The 18137-nt window shown below is 34.5% G+C and overlaps 1 protein-coding gene across 1 annotated transcript; it reads right to left on the bottom strand.

Annotated features, from left to right (window-relative positions):
* Window positions 1-4549: 4549 nt before the first annotated feature.
* On the bottom strand, window positions 4550-8959 carry LOC128671363 (CLIP domain-containing serine protease B4-like). Its single transcript, XM_053747789.2, has 7 exons — window positions 8626-8959; window positions 8091-8285; window positions 7467-7695; window positions 6474-6586; window positions 6115-6276; window positions 5706-5868; window positions 4550-5289 (listed from the first exon to the last, which is right to left on the bottom strand). The coding sequence occupies exons 1-7, from the start codon at window positions 8857-8859 to the stop codon at window positions 5060-5062; spliced, it is 1326 nt and encodes a 441-aa protein (XP_053603764.1). The 5' UTR covers window positions 8860-8959; the 3' UTR covers window positions 4550-5059.
* Between the last annotated feature and the right edge of the window lie 9178 nt (window positions 8960-18137).

The following is an 18137-nucleotide window of genomic DNA, read 5'->3' as shown; positions in this document are numbered from 1 at the left end:
TATACTTACGTCGATTTCTTCCCAAACTTATAGCAGTTTATTTGTGAAAGGTCTCTGGAACGATTGCGAAAGCATTTTGTCTTTCACGCTTCGTAACAGAAGAAACAGGACATCTATTTTTGTTGAATACACTCAATAAGCGCGTTTCGAATGATGTACTCCAAAAAATGGAGATTCTTGACAAGTAATCATGTAGGTATTAAGGGATTATGAATTTAAAATTTGGGAAAGGGTTCTGTTCGGTTTCTGAAAATTCTAATGCAATATATTTCGATCAAATATAGCATGATCTATCAATATGATCCAAACTGCACAATGCGTTTCAATGTACAATCATGCACAAAAGGACAGTGTCGTAAAGTTATTCTTTTCATATTCATAGACAGATTTTATCTTTAATGGTTGAATTTTTCGAATAAAATTAGTAAAAAGTGGTAGTCTTTGTGACTGCTGCTGAGGAAGTTTTTCTAGTCACAATAGCAAATCAGGTTACATTGTACACACGCATTGTATGTATACTATATTATGTTTTCTTTGTCTAGCACTTATTGTACATCTTTATATGAATAATTATTAATCACAAAATGTTATACGCTTTATGGAGGTACTAGTTTCAATTTATGAATTGAAATTTCAATAACAAGGAATCTAAAATGACAAATGGATTTTTTGGAACATTAAGCAAAATATTTGCAGAAGTAACTAAACAGCTCAGGAGACAGTGGCCATGAAGGAAATTGTCTTTTGCTCCATTTAACCCAGGGAAGCTAGAATGTACGCAAATGATGTGGGTAATGTCTTGGACCAGCTGAAACGGAAAATGTTCAGAGTTCTCGTGAGTTACATTGTCGAATCGAAGGGAGTATAGGAAAATAACCCCTTCAGGCGTGATAGGGACCAATAACGTTAAATGAGTCTCTTTCGTCATTTCTTCTCAGTTAAAAAATTACGAACTTCTATGCTAGTAATTTGTAACTACTATGCTAGTAGTTTGCAACTACTATACTAGTAGTTTGCAACTACTATGCTAGTAGTTTGCAACTACCATGCTAGTAGTTTGCAACTACCATGCTAGTAGTTTGACTCAAAGCAAAATCGGGCGAAAAAATCGATGGTTTTTATAATAGATAATAGATTTTTTTTTTAATACTAATATTTAATAATAATATTTCTTATATAGAAAATTTGTTTAGCATAGATTTTTTAATATATATGCGTGTTGATTTACAAATATATAACTTTGGAATATTTTAATTAGGTTTTTAGCTGTCTTATATGACAAAATATTTATAAATTCACCACTAAGAAATGATGGGTCTTGCAAACCACACTAAAATAAAGAATCGTTTTCCAATCTAAAACTTTTGATGTAGATAATATGAAACAGGAGAATAAATATTTATTTTGGTGATTGAATTCACGAGCAGAGCAAAAATAAACATATAGGAGAACGCAATGTATTTTTCAAAGTAATTTTGTGCATAATCATTGCTGCAAGGGGTCCTATCGCCTCAGGTTAGTAGATTGTTGCATAAGAGATTTTGTTAAGGTCTATACCATTGGTGCCCTTAGTAATTTCGAAAACGTTTTGTAACATTTTGGAAATATGTGATCTTTATTTTGTTAATACCAAATCGTTGAATATTGCTGTCATTCGAAAGTACGAAATGTAATAGGAAAAAAATACATTTCTGTACCTTTTTTCTGTTATTGTTATTTTTTTCTGTTATTGGTAATAATATAGATTATTACCAATAACAGAAACAAACAATTTCGTATGTAGATAACAAAAAATATCATGGAAAATAAAGGTACAGAAAGTTCAACAGAAAGATAATAAAACGTTGTACAACAGCACTTAAGTGTAGAAGTTAAATTGGATATTCACGAGTCTTCATCCCCGAATCGAATTGAAATCGAGAATGCATAGGTTTACCTCCCTAGCGAAATTTAATGACATGCCTCTACAATAAAATTAAATGTACCGTATGGAATCGCGCTCTGTACGATATTATATGTAGGTAATGTGTACCACCTAAGGTAAATTGTATTCGGTTAGTTTAGATTGAAATGAAAAAGAAACGTTATTATGTGGTGCAAAGTATAATGAACTGATATTATAAAATATGAATTTTATTATATTGAAATGGACTACGGCAATTCCATATTCAACATTTCAAAATAAAATTAGATGAATTTGTTTCTTTCAATATATGATATTATAAACTTTCAATTCACTGCTTTAATACAAGATTGAGAACAAAGAAAATATTATTCTTTTTATATTGTCCTACATCCAGTAAGCAATACCGAGATATTCTGTGCATCACATCTTCATAACCAAGTACCTTATCTTCTGACAACAGTTGCGATCGATTGCCTAATGTGCAATGCAAATCTACATCCGCTTGTGACGACCATAATTATACAGATCATTAGGATATATTTCCTATATTACGTTAAATTCTATATAATGTTTTATTTATCTATCGTTGATCCTTCTATGATTGTTCACATTTACTTTAATACTTTGACACGTGATACACTCCAATTGTTAATACTGATGTGCCAATTAACCACTCTACTCCAATATAACAAAAATCTTACCATTCATACACATATTATGCCTTTAATTCAAAGTAAATTAGGTACAAAAAATCGTAGTTTCATAAACAGTAAATACCAGCTTTTGCCCGCGTCTCCGCTCGTGTATTTATCTGCGAAACTGAAAGATTTTCATACAAACTTTAAATCCCCACTGTAGCCATTTGGGGGTCGATTTTTGAAGAAAATCGATCCAGTGGCTTATCCGTGAAAGTAAAACAGACAGACAGACAGATGAACAGACAGATAGACTTTCGCATTTATAATATTAGTATGGATGCTAGCATGTTAGAAATTCTGGATTCTCAAATATTGATTCGCTGAAAAGCCAACATTGCAACACTATTCTTTTAGTTTCAACAAAAGTGCTGGTTTCTGCGAAGCATAAAATGTTAGTCAGAATCCTAGTTTGTCGACTGCCAATCGTAGTTCGAATAACAATCAACACTAATGGTTTATGGGACTGCAGGGCCGGTGGTGCCCACAAACTCCTGTGTTTACGACGCTTACTGCAACGGGTTGGGCCGTTACATAGTTGGTTATTGTTATTAGTAACATATCCGACTGGTAGTGTTTCAGGTTCTTTAATTCAAAGTGGAAAATAATTCAATAAAGAGTTCATTCAAAATGGAACCTTTAGGACGCAACTGATTGTAATGTTCAATACTATCTTGAGGCATCTCTTAATTTTCTAGTTATTTTTGCGCTCAATACAAGCCATATCGGTTGAGTATTACCGGCGTATATAAATATTTATAATATTTACCGGGATAATTCATTAGAAGTACAATTTTTAAATGTGGATTTTGGACCTGTATGACCTGTAAACAAGTAAACATTATATCGAGGAGATATATTTATTGAATCAATTATTTTAAAAACATTTCACACATAATTTTACTTACCTACTTGTTGAACATCGAGCGGCGCAGTGTCTCTCAGCAATTTATTATTAAAGTAGAAACCCTTATATTCCGCTGAAGATCGAGGACGTGTTGCGTCCCAGAAATCCAATTACATGCCGCCTCAATATAAATACACAATATACTGTACATAAATTAAATATGTGCGAAGCTAATGACTACGGAAGATTTTCTTTTCGAATTATTTTATATTTAATATAGTATCTCACCTATACTCATCTTAGCAATTTTGCAAATGCCACCTCAACCATACTCCGACGGAGCAGAGTGTCCACTTTCCTACTTTTTACTCCACTTCGCACAATCTCCGGCATAAATTTATCAGGTCATCGGCACACATAATCTTCCTTGACGAAATCAGCTTAACACGTTTTGATTTTACCCCTTCTGCCGGAATCAGGTGTAAGCGGCACATGTTCTCTACCTTATAACTTTAATATTATTACAACAAGTTAGTAGTAAGAAATATTCGATCAATATAATTAGGTTCATTTTGGGGAGTAAACAAGTCCAAATTAGGTATCAATTTAAAATTATTTGTTTCAAATTCACAATGAGCCGCTACTACGAGCGAGAAATACAACACAACACTAAGTAATGTTATTCTCTGAATAGTTAATTAAAAAACTGGATACAACAATCTAAAGATAAGAAGACCATAATGGAGACTTTTATAATACAGGGCCTTCTTTTTGTTCGGTGACACTTTTTAATAAGATTTTAATAAATTATGCAAGAGCAGCGTCGACTTGTGTCACAAAGTATCGTGAATATAGAATATACATTTAAATTAAAATAGAAATAAAATTTTCTGATACTGGAATGCTTCCATATTAAATTTTAGAGTAATATTATAAACTCATGACTTTTTAGTGCTTATAGATAATCCTGATATTAATTAGAATTAATCGTAGTTGTGTACTCGTACATAATTATATTATTGATAAGAAATATAATTATTAATTTACTTTGTTGTCGTTTCAATTCGGTGAAATACTTTGTCGAAAAGTGAAACAGAAATATTTTGGAAATTTCGATTTATTTACATCTGTTTATGTGGATGTTTGTTTGGTGAATCATGATGTATCTCTTCTGTTTTATGTTTATTGTGATTTAACGTCGCCCCGGTATATTGTTTTTTTTTTTCATTCTCTTGGAAGACACTCCACTCCACCTTCTTGTATACTAATTTCCTTGAAAAATGTTAAATGAAATACAAAGGCCAGATATTTTACTACCCGCGAATGTACCAAAAGAGAAACTTTAATTTAGATAAAATGCTATGGTACTGAATAATAATTTATATTTAATCAGTGTTATACTTAAGTAAAAATATGTTATTTAACTACTTTGTGAATTGTTTTCGTTCATACATTATACTTTCAGTTGTAAAAATCTAACTAGATTAAAAACTAGAACAGGTCTTTACCTACATGCTTCACTAATTCAAAATATAATCGATACATGAGTAGACACTTACCTTAATTAAAATTAAATCTTAAAGATAAATATCACAATTCGTGAGAAAAATCTTAACTAGGAATATTAACAGTGAATTTCAGCCCAGAGTGATGATACACCCACCCATAGTAAGGGCTCACATCAGTGTAGACTACGTAGAATGTGGGGTCGCAGTCTGTATGCCTTGGAGACACGCCGCACTTGGACAGCACCCCTCGGAGGAACAGGCTGATGCGATGGTCGGGCTGTAAGACCCCCAGGACTAGGCCACCACCGCTATCGCCGTTTCTAGGATTTATATCTATAAAATACATTTAATTTCGATTACTTGTACAATATACAAATGTATACCTAATCTAAGTAGTAATATTAATATGCAGTCATAGGTTACATTTAGTCATGTATGAAGACTAAATTTGATCTACGATTTATCCATGACATTACCAGGACTTAGTACCAACCTTTTTTATTTAATGTAGTTGATGCCGTTGTTTGAAAACATTGCAGTCGCCGTAGTCGGGGCCAGACTGAAGTATTTGCAGTGTGAAGTTGAAACTTCAGTTACATTAAATAAAATTGCTTTGTACTAAGAACCGTTAATGTATATGTGGTTAAGGTAAGGTAAGGAAAATATTCTATGACTATCAATAACTTGCTTTTTCGTGTGAATTTCCTACGGCAACATTAAAAACATTGGTAATAAATTAAGATACTTACTGGAATTAGGTCCGTAACCTGCGCAGAAGGTAAATTCGTTCAGAAGTTCCTGGTATATGTTGGCAGAAAAGTCGAGACAGGTCGTGTCATTTTGGATAACTGTGTAAGTGGACCTCAGCACCTTTGATGGCTGGTTAGTTTCCGTCTGCCCAAACCCTACAACCTGAAATTATGTACAATTTTATCAATATATAGAAGCTCATATGTTTACAATTAACTCTTACAAAACAAAACATATATTTTTTAAACTGATTGAGAAATTGAAGTCTATGGAAGAAACATAGGTCTACCTAGTCACTCATGCGATTGCTGTATGATCCGTAAGTAACTCAGTAATTTTTGTTTTTCCTTAACATTTGAACATGTTTTCTTTACTACTAACTACTACTACTTTCGCATAATTACTCACAATAGCTTGTATGCCAAATAACTTCTGTTTGTTATAGACCGGTCCCCACAAGCAAATGGGCTGCACATACTTTGTATACTCCAGGCGGTTGACTTTGATCACAGCCAAGTCAGCTGTGGCAAGCTTATCTGTATAACTTGGGTGTAGTATTGCTTCCTCGGCCTGAAAATATTATTTTACATAACTCTACAGACAATTTAATGATTATATAAAACTGAATATTGAGTTGATTTTGCGATTTTATAAAATTGAATATTGAGTTATGAACATTTCCCAAAACTTTGGCGTATTCGGCATACAGTGCTGGTTTTACATTGCAGTGAATAAAATGAAAGAGCCAAATTTAACAATTTACTTACAATTTGAACCTGCCTTCCAACCTGGTAGAGGTCATCTCGGTCGCTCACTCCGGCCACTATTTTAATTCTATTCGTCTCTATGTTCTTGCCACCTTTCCGCATACAATGACCAGCTGAAAATTAACAACATCCCTATGTACATGTACTTGATACATTTTGACGCAGGCAGAACTGTGGGTAAAAGCTAGTTATGAAGACGGACAAACAAGAACTGGAGTGAGGCTATTGATAATGAGATATTTCAAATAATAATACGGAATCAGTTAGGATAAAATAAATAAATAAAAATACAACCCATTTATTCGATAGATTTCTAATCGTAAAAGTAAATAGTGGAAGTGCTCAAGCATCTTAACATTGTTTGTCTTGTATCAGATTGTCAACATATTTATTATCTATTTCAATATACAAAGTAGACGGTCGTGAAGAAGGCCAGTAAAACAGATCCAACACGCAACAACAGTCGACGCTCACAATAAACGTTGATAGTTTCGTGCTTATTGCCGCTAAGAAAATATCGAGGCCGTAGACAACTGTGCGAATAGACAAAATACCACACAAAACCTGATATTCAATGATATTTGACCCGCTGATCAAAATTGGCAACTTTCAAGTCATTTTCTTGGCCGATTTATTAGACTTTCTCACCGATCGAGATATCCGTAAATGTAGTAAGATGGAGTTCTATAACAACTTCATACATAAATATGCGGTTTCCAGTTTCTTATTATAGACATACATCTTGTTGGATTGTATTAAATTTTAATACGAATTTACATACCTATTTCTCACTTATCTCAAAATTTTGGGTTTACCCACATCTACACTCTCGTCTACACTTACGCACATAACACATTGCGATTAATCTCCTTAAATTAACAAATGAGTGTTTTTATGTAATAGATTCTCGCATTATGTGATAGTAGTAGTGATCGTATCTATTCACATTTGTATCTACTATCATATCCCAATAAAATGTTTAAGAGACTAAACCTGTTAAGATAGCAGTTCTAGATATGATATTGCCACCGCAATAATACTCTTCATCGGCTGTGTTAAAGTCCATTATGAATATCGCGACGTGCCAAGGAAAATCACCAGCGCGGGCTTCAGTCCTCACTGAGAGCAGTTCTGTATGGTCTAATGATTTTCTCCCGCACAAGTGATGATAATCATCCACCTCGTTTTCAGTCACATTCAAATTCTCTACAGCCATTGATGTCTGAAATTTTAATAATACATAATATAAATTGTAATATATGTTGTAGACTTCCGTGCTTATTCTGAAGCGAAAAAAAAACGGAATGTGTCAAAAACATAGTACCTATGTGTAAGCTGTTCTCTTCCCACAGATTGTAAAAAAATATCAAGGGAAACTTCATTTATTCATAAGGTATGCAAAACAGGTTACAATTACAGTTTAGATTATTCTCTTAGATAAAGTGAAACGAGTGTAGGTGTGTGCCTAGATCAGTCATCGAAGTACAGCAAACTGATTTTTACGATTTCCATATTTGACATTTATTCATAGATATTAATGTCGCTATTTTAACAGATAATCAACAGTTATGTATAAAAATACCATTATTTTTCGTAGTTCTTTACCTATTTCCTTACCTTGATGTCTGAATTACATAGAGTTATGTTGTTCAACTGGAACTCAGTCACAAGTGGCAAATTTGATGAGTTGTCATTGTTGTTGTTATTTATTAGACCCACATAAAATGTAATTTTTTTTACATTGCTAATATTAGCTATAAATTTGTATCTATTTTTATTGCTGTTGTTATTGAAGACAGCAAGATTTTTATCCTGAAATGAACAAAATTTTTACAATTCGAATGTTCGTCAAGATGTTTGTATCTTCGATCTTTGTAAATCTTTTATAAAAATATAAATTAAAAAAAGAGTATTAGACGCAATAAGTCTTACATAAAATAAGATTCCATTTTACTGTATAAATAAACATAAATCCTTAACCTCTCTTCAGTCATTCGTATGAAGTATAGCATAGTCTATTGGCTAACCTAAGGTTTAGGTAGGTAGTAACTTAGTAATCCAAACTAGTTTTCTAAACTATTCATAAATATTGTTCTAATTTTAATAGAGGTACCTACAGAAATTCTAAACAATTGATAAAAGAAAAACTCACCGAAAAAACAGACACTTCATGACCGAAACTCATTTCAGCCTCCACATTGGCCAAGTTACTGTAAAGATCAAAATTCATCACACCCAACCACAACCGATCGGTAACCTTATCAAAATATAAGACCCCTAATCCACAAGGATCATATCTCATCAACGCGGAACCATTAATAGACATAGTCCTTGCGTTAGTCACCACACATATTAGACACAACAACAATTTTAATAAGTATTCCATGATTATTTACAAAATAAACCAATATGACACAATGTTCTTTTGAAACTAAATTTTATACTCAATTGTTATCTCGGAACTGACGATAAAACAACAACTTATAAATAAACAGGGTGTTCAAACATCACGTTCATGTGAATCGCTTCACAGAAAATGGTTGTGGTCAGTTGAAATTCAGTCCTTTTAAGTGAAAGTTTCTGTGACTCAAGTGTGTATTAGACAGGTATTACGCAAAAATATTCCTTATGCAAATAAAATAACGTTAAATTAGAGCACTGTTGTCAATTAGTCATTAATGACAAAGGATTTTATAATACTGCGAACAATGCCACATTTATAACATAGCCTAGATATTAGTGCATTGACCTGAAATTTTAAAATAAATACAGCTGGAAAAAACAGCTACAGCAAATTGTGAATTTGTTAAATGTATACCATTTAATAAATTCACCTACCATCACCAATACCTAATAAAATAAAGAAATACAAATAGTTAGTTCCAAACATATATAATAAACATTTCATATATAGTTACAATAGATATATATTGTTAAAAATATTGTCCTAAAAACTAAGGGCTTTTCACTTAACCCAACTATTATGGATATTTAAAGAACGTAAATATTAAATATTTAAATAGTATTGTATATAAAGAAACTTCTATTTATCAATAGGTAGGATGCGCAAAAACGTGAAAAATCATCGTGTGACTATGAGAGTTCCAACATTTCAATTTCAGTGTACGAAGCTACACGGAATAAAAATGTGAATTTTCTGAAAACCTATCTAGAATTATATTGTGTTATTTATAAAAATACACGCAGAGCTCAAACAGGTATTTCTGGTTTTAAAAGATTTGCCATCTCTGAGATAAAATACATATGTATAGATGAGATGCACACAAACAAGTAGGAGATTTTCGCAAAATCAGGAATTAGTAAATGTTTGTGTGTGTTTATCAACTCTGATGTCTCGCTCAAACATTCCGTGCCCAGACTTAATGTGGCCTCAGTCATGTACCTGCATATTATTGTCATCAAACAGCTGAAACGGCAAAGTTCTTACGACATAAACTTCTCGTTGTTAGCAAGTGAACTGAAAAAGTGAGTATTGTCCCTGGCACTTTGAGTAGGTAGGTATTCACAGTAAATTATATAAAGAAATACTAGCATCAACCCTGCCTGCTTCGATATCATTGACTATTATTAAAGGTATATAGAGAATACCCCTACCTAAACACGGTAAGGTTCGGTTAGTTCTTTTGTAAAGAGACCTTCTAATGATTTTACCCTACTTAAGGCAACGTATGCTTGACCAGCAGAGATAATCTTTTTGCTTACCTTTTTATTCTTAGCCCTTTCATTTAATACCCATACTAAGGAAGCATAATATACCCATATTGCAGAAGTGCTTAAAAAATAATAATCTTGTTGTACCGCTATATTGGGTTTAGAATGAAGTCATTATTTAGACTTACTCACACAGCAAGCCCTTTCATTTGATACCCATATTGTAGAAATGCATTAAAAATAACTATTCCGCCATCTTGGATAGTCAGCCATATTGGATTTAGAATTACGTCACACAGCTTATCGTGTATTGTCATACAAACTAAACGTGTATACAAAATTTCGGCTCAATCGGTTGAAGATATCTTCAAAATGGAGTAACAAGACTTATTTATTTATTTTTATTTATAAAACTTTATTGTTCCAAGTAAAAACATACTTATAAACAAATGGCGAACTTAATGTTATAAGCATTCTCTCCCAGCTAACCATTAGGAGAAACAGAGAAAACTTGTGCGGCGAAAAAAAAAGATTCCACCCGAACAAACATACATACATACAAAAAATAACAATGACTGACTACACCGCCGCTTCACTTATTATCATAGAAAACTGAATAAAGTAATACTACAATGTTACCTCACCAATCACTTCACTTGTTCATTAACGACTGCAACACAACATACATACACATATAATCACAACAGAACACAACCGCCCCGTACGGTGCCAGAGCTAAGACAAAGTCATTTCAAAGCTCTTGCGTTCGTTTTATAGCCAACACACAGGTGGGGAGACAACAGGCAGATGACATTTATGAGTCACTTTATCCACGAGTACTATTTTGAATACGAGCTGTTTTACTGATAATATGGCAGGTAACCTACAAAACAAAACATGTTTTGGCAAAAATTATAGTTAAAAATTAACCAGTTCGTCAATTTCTTTTTCATTGTTCCCTCTCATAGCAAAAAATAAAATCAGCTTTGTATCAGCCTGTATATATATGTCTCACACACTTTATCTGTGGTACTTGACCCCTAGTTTCGTTGAAAAGTTAATTTATCGGACAACTATACGGGGATACATATATATATATATATATATATATATATATATATATATATATATATATATATAATGCGATACCGTTCCACGTTATATACATAATAAAATAAACATAAAACGTTGTTCTGCGTTGAACCGTCGACGGACGTCAACTTAATGGAATATGACGGAATAATAGGACTAGATCCCTGTACTTAGTAAAGTTCTTATCTTTCGTAGCCTATTTGATTTTTATTAGAACTACTTATTTATTACTGTAACATTGCCTGAACCTCCATAGATTGGCAACAAAATATAGCAGGTTCTAACTGCCTTCCCATGCTAATAGATGTCTAATACGCGTATACGCTCGTACCTTATTAGCACGGGGTTAAATTTATGCCCTAGTTGCAACTTTTTACCAAAACATACATGTTTAGAGATTGTAGCTGATTGTCTTGATTGTAACTATTGTAACTATAAATTACAATACAGCAGCATAATATTAATGATTAGTTGTAAATAACTAGGTACTGTAGATATACCTACCATTTATACTATAACCAACATAACTTTTAACAGTGGTTCTGAAATTAGGTTTCTTTGTATAGAAATACATAATTAAAATTCGTAATCCTTACATGTTATAAAACAAAGTCCTCTGTCGCGTCATATATTTCTTTTATCTATGGTCGCGTCTGTCTGTTGCACGAATTTTCAATAGGTAGTGTGATTAATAAGATATAATTTAATATGTTCTTATCCGAGCGAAGCCGGGTCCATTAGTATACTAATATTATTATGTTACTTTGATCTAAACGTTCAATATTCGAATGCATACGTTGTGGCTTGGAGCCACAATTTCCGCACATATGAGGCGTCTACGAGACACATAACCTCGGCAACTGATGAAAAACAATAATAGCCATTCCCAAAGAACCGTTTGTAAAACCACAACCAAGTCATCAACATTTTAAGATATATTATTTATTGAAGCTTCGCAGCGTCACAGCCCCGAATGATAAAGGGAACATGTAAAAATGAAAGAGTTTAACGTATGAGTTACACTCACAAACATGCTGTGGAAAATTAATAAAATTTATCAAAGGCAGGAGTACAAGGGTTGCCAAAAGTCAAAAGCATACCAGACGCGCCATATCGAGGGCGAAATTGACACAATACTTATAAGGATTGCAAATATGCCCAAAATTTCACATCGTAGAATTTAGTTACAGCTTTGATATTTAGATATTTTCTTTTAATCATACCCATCACAAAATAATTACTCCATTAAAAATGGTAATGATCAACAATTTAAATTTACAATTATTTGGAGATCTCAATAATTGGTAAATATTTAAATTAAATTAATTTTTATTATGAAAATTTACGATTATTTAAAGTCGCGTGCGTCTTTATGAAGATCGCGTCTTCATAAAGAAACACTCTAAATAGAAATTGAAAATATTGATGCTTTGAAAAAGTGCAGTTTAAATGTTACCTTTGCAATTGTTAATGGAATAGTGAGACCCACCAGCTAATTTAAATTCAAAACTCTTAATTCAACTTAGGATGACATACGTCACTTATTGACGTCAAAATGTACTTGAATCGAAGTCTACCGCGGACTTCTAAAACGCAGGCGATTAAGATGCGACGCGACAAATTTCACCGCAGGCTTTCCTTCAAAGATAACAATTAACAAATGTACCTACATTTGCTTAAGACTTGTATACTTGCTGTTTACCCACGGCTTCCCCGCTTAAATGACCTCGGGAACTGTTTTTTCTTCGTGTTAAAATAGGATTGGGACAGTTGAAATATAATATCCATAGCTATTTTAAAATACGCACAGCGCCATCTAGTGTTTTTATTGTAAAGTTTATTAGCATTTAGCGCCACCCTATAATACACATAGAATACAGGTTTTTCGAAAATCCCACGGGAACAATAGTTTTTTCCGGGATCAAAGGTAAAGGTAAGGTACTATGTCCTTCTCCACACTCTTAATAATATATATGTGTATAGGTATATGCGAAAAGGTTGATTATCTAGAAACGCGTGAAGAGGCAACAGACAAACAAACTTACTTTCGCAATTATATTATTAGCTGGGATTGGGATGGGATTACCTGCGCACTCAGGCAGCTTATATTAGAAAATGTCAATAATATTTTTCTATTGTGCCTCTTACCACCACGATCAATATCGTCTATGATTTACCAAGCACAGGACTTACAATAGGGAGCACTCGGTGGAGTGATATTACTAGTGGATTATTGGGAGTGCTCTCACTATCTATTACCTCCTCGTCTATTCATATCGCTCCTAATTGAGGCCTTGTTGTAGAACCTAACTAGCAGGTACTTGGACATTATTGATTAAAATTATGAGTGCTCCTATGTGTGGAATTATCTTTATACATTAGTAGTGTACGTATATTTTATCATATAGATACGAAGGATGCCTACAAACTTTTTGTTTTTTATATTGAACTTTATAAATCATTTTAGAGAAAGATAAACGATTCATTTCAAAGACATTCGTCTGTGTGACATCTGCGATATAATTTATCAGACTTTAATCGTAACTCGAGACAAAACAAAACGTTTTCGTTGGCTAAGTGGCCGAACATAATGGAAGAGTAATACATATTACATCAAAATATATTTCAAATAGAAGCCACTTTATTCTTATTATGACTTGACTCATGATATTGGAAATAAAACCGTGTTATTTAGATACTATGACTTCATAAGGAGGAGGTGATGAAGTTCGCTATGAGACTTTGTTTATTTAATGAATGTTTCATAAAAAATATTATTTGGTCTTTACATATGAGTTAGACCAGGGAAATGTTGATTCCCCACCGACGGGTTCCCATCTTGTCGCGATGGTGGGGCTTAGTAACCGGGGGGGGCTGGTCTGACACAACCAGCCACCCCGGTGAACCAAGAGGAACCCAAGGCCAGAGACTTTGGTGGGTGCTCTGGGCCTGGTGGTCGGTCCCCTCGGTAATACTGCCATTGGCTGGTGACCCGCCATCAGCCTTTGGATGTGGAAACTAGAGGGGATCAGAGGTGGGGTCGCGGGTGTTTGTCCTGTGGTGTGATGTCACGTACGTCACATTATTGTGGAGATAACATTACTGTATAGATGTAGATAAGTAATTGTCAGATAGGTATGTAATTCATCAGATAGGTTGATAGCTTTCTATCACGTAGTATTAAGTATATATAAGTATATGTGATAATGAATAAAGGCAGATAGAATCGGAATCTTATCCGAGAGGTTGTCCTCAAGCCTTGTGTTTTCTTACCACCGCTACCACCCCTACACGCCACACCACATGGCGACCCTGCCATTCGGACGGATGGCGTAGCTGTTGGTTAGTATCGTCGAGACGTCGGTGAGATTTTGACTCCACTAAGCGCAGAAAAGTTTTGCTGAAGTACACCATGGGCACAAGTACGTCCAAGGAAGAGGTAGTCATAGCCCAAGTCGCATCAGGTGGGTCTAACGATGCATCGGTGATACAAGAACATATTTCGGCGGTAAGCGCGGCCGTCCTGTTCATAGCGACCTGTTTCGCTATTGGTATATTGGGTGGAATCATATACTTGTACAGAAGATGTCATCTTGAATGGATCAGACAAGAAGTGAACCGGAGAGAAGTGCAACGAGTGGTGCAGACAGCCTGATGAGCAAGCAGTAAGTGGCAATAATAATTAAGGAAGTGATATTTTTTGTGCGGTCTTGTGTTAACTATATAAAATAGAGACATTAGTGTAAACATTGTTGTGTTATAAATGGAAATAGAGTTAACGTCAATTTATGTTCAACTTAAGGTTATTAGGGAATCTATTGTTAAGTTAGGACCTAGTAGACGAACGGGGAGTAACTTCGACTCAAAGCTTAGTCAAGCAAAGGCCCTTTACGACAAGTTTAAAAATGTAGTATCGGGCGTATCAAAATTTTCAGACGAATTGACACTGTTGATTAGTAGAATAGAAGACTTGTACGTAAAAACAATTAAGTTTGAACGCGAAACTGAAGTACCAGCAAAGATGGAGTCGCGAAATTTGGAAAAGTTTTCGTTAAAAACGGCAGTTAGTTTGCTTCCGAAAATGAACGGTGATGAAACTGTTACCCAAGATTTAATAGAAGCCATAAGTTTGTATAGTTCTATGTTAGAGGGGCTCGATAATGATCTCTTAATAAAGTTCGTGCTCACCACGCGTCTAACACAGGGGGCTAGGATGCGGTTAGCTTCACAATACGCGACAGTGGATAGTCTTTTGGCTGATATGAAGAAGCATCTTCTAACGGCAAAATCAGATGTTGCGATACAAGCTAAATTAGCTCGTACTAGGCAAGATAATAAGTCTATTGCAGATTTCGGAGCAGAGATAGAGAGATTGATGGTGGATTTGACTATTTCTCAAGCAGGGGATAGTCAAGAAGCCTACAGAGTCTTGCGGCCCTTGAATGAAAAATACGCGGTTAAAAAATTCTCAGACGGACTTCGCAACCAACGTTTGGGTACCATTATTACGGCAAGGAACTTGACGTTGTTAAAAGACGCAATAAGGGTAGCCGAAGACGAAAATGGTACATCATCGGGACAGGTCATGACTTTTCAACGTCAGTATAGGCCACATAATTTTTCAAGTAGTAATAGGGGTCGTGGCAATACATATACGCGTAATAATCATGCACAACAGAAAACAGCTGTCGAACGTACATTCCAAAGGAGCAAGAATGCTAACGTAGGTTTTAGCAACGGTGCGCAAGGTCGTGACGTGAGGAATGCTACATATCGCGGTCGACGTGGTCAGCAGAATCGTAGAAACGTAGCGTGTTTTGATCATACGTCAGACGGCCATGACTCTGGCACAATGTCAAAGCCAAAGTATTGCGAGTCTAGCAGAAGTCAGTTTTTTCGAGACTAAGCATATTTTAGCTTGTAATAGTATTAACTGGGTTAACTTTGTAGTCGGTAGTATAAATTCGGAATGGTTAGTAGACACGGGGGCATCGTTGTCAGCCATAAAAAATGGTTTCTTAAAATCAAGTGCTATGTGTTATAAGTTAGTTAAGGACGAGTTAATAATTAATGGTGTAGGTGGTAATTTACGGTCTATGGGTTATGTTAATTTAAAATTAGTATGCGGAAAATATTCATTCTTGCATAAATTTTATGTTTTCGATGATTTACCCTGTAAGTCAGTTGGTATAATAGGTCAAGATTTTTTACAAACATATAGCGGTATTATAGATTTTTCAGAAAACAAGTTAACGCTTAGGGAGCGTGAAGGGAGCGTGATTTCAATACCCCTTAAGTATTATAGTTATTCATTGAATATACCTCCGCGTTGTGAAGTAGTAAAATATTTTCCGGTGAATAGAGCGGACGATTGTGTGGTCGTGAGAAAAGAGTTGCAGAAGGGTGTATTTTTGGCTAATGTAATAGCTAGACCTAGGAATGGGATAATACCCATTAGGATATTGAATACGACTTCCTCAGAAGTTGTTTGCAGTATGACAGACGTGGAAGTATATCCGTTAAGAGATTACGATTATTGTTGTTTCGCGGAACCGGAAATGAGCGTGAAACGTGTTAAGGAAATATTTTCTTTGCTTAAACTTGAGTATTTGAATGAGGAAGAGCGATTGAGCATTGAACAGATATGTGCCAAGTATCCAGATATATTTCATGTACCGGGAGATAGGTTGACGGTCACAAACGTGTATGAACAGTCAATAAGGTTGAAAGAAAATGCCGCTCCAGTCTATAGGAAGCAATATAGAATACCATATGTGCAGAAAAAAGAGGTGGATAGGCAAGTGCAGGAGATGCTGGAAAATGGTATAGTTGAAGGAACAGTTAGTGAGTGGTCTAGTCCGGTGTTGATCGTTCCAAAGAAGGCGGATCGTAGCGGTGAAAAGAGGTGGCGTGTAGTTATAGACTATAGGCAGTTAAATGACAAGATACAAGATGATAAGTTTCCTTTGCCCAATATAACTGAAATTTTAGATTCTTTATCAGGAGCAGTGTACTTTAGTCATTGTGATTTATCTCAATCTTATTTTCAATGCAATCTTACAAAAGACAGTAGGAAGTATACAGCGTTTACTACAGACAAGGGACAGTATCAAATGTGTAGGTTACCGATGGGATTGAAGATTAGTCCGAGTTCTTTCAGTAGAATGATGACTGTAGCTATGTCTGGGTTGAATTACGATAAATGTCTGGTTTACCTTGACGATCTGATTATTTTTGGACGGAGTTTAGAGCAGCATAACAGGAACCTCATGACAGTTTTTTCGCGATTGAGAAAAATGAACCTTAAGTTAAATCCTTCAAAATGCGAGTTCTTGAAAAAGCAGATACTTTATTTGGGGCATATTATTTCATCAGAAGGTATTTCACCAGATCCAGAAAAGGTTTTAGCGATAAAAGATTACCCGCGTCCCACAACTAGTGATGAGGTGAAGCGTTTTGTGGCATTTGCAAATTATTATAGAAAATTCATACCAAACTTTGCTAGGATAGTTCTTCCAATGAATAAGCTGTGTGGAAGGTATGCGACGTTTGACTGGACCGATGAATGCGAGAAGTCATTTTTATTACTAAAAAACTCATTAATGAATCCTCCAGTTTTGGATTATCCAGATTTTTCTGATAACAACACTTTTATATTACAGACCGATAGTTCAGGATTTGCTGTAGGTAGTGTCTTGTGCAATGGGAACGGAAAGCCTGTTGCTTATGCTAGTAGAGCTTTGAATAAAAGTGAATTAAATTATCCTATAATAGAGAAAGAGTTGTTGGCTATTGTTTGGTCAGTTAAATATTTTAGGCCATATTTATATGGGAGAAAATTTGTCGTAAAAACAGATCATCGACCTCTTTTGTATTTATTTAACATGACGGATCCATCGA

The sequence above is a fragment of the Plodia interpunctella genome, chromosome 7 (assembly GCF_027563975.2).
Source record: "Plodia interpunctella isolate USDA-ARS_2022_Savannah chromosome 7, ilPloInte3.2, whole genome shotgun sequence".
NCBI lineage: Eukaryota > Metazoa > Arthropoda > Insecta > Lepidoptera > Pyralidae > Plodia > Plodia interpunctella.
This window is presented reverse-complemented; position numbering and strand designations above follow the sequence as displayed.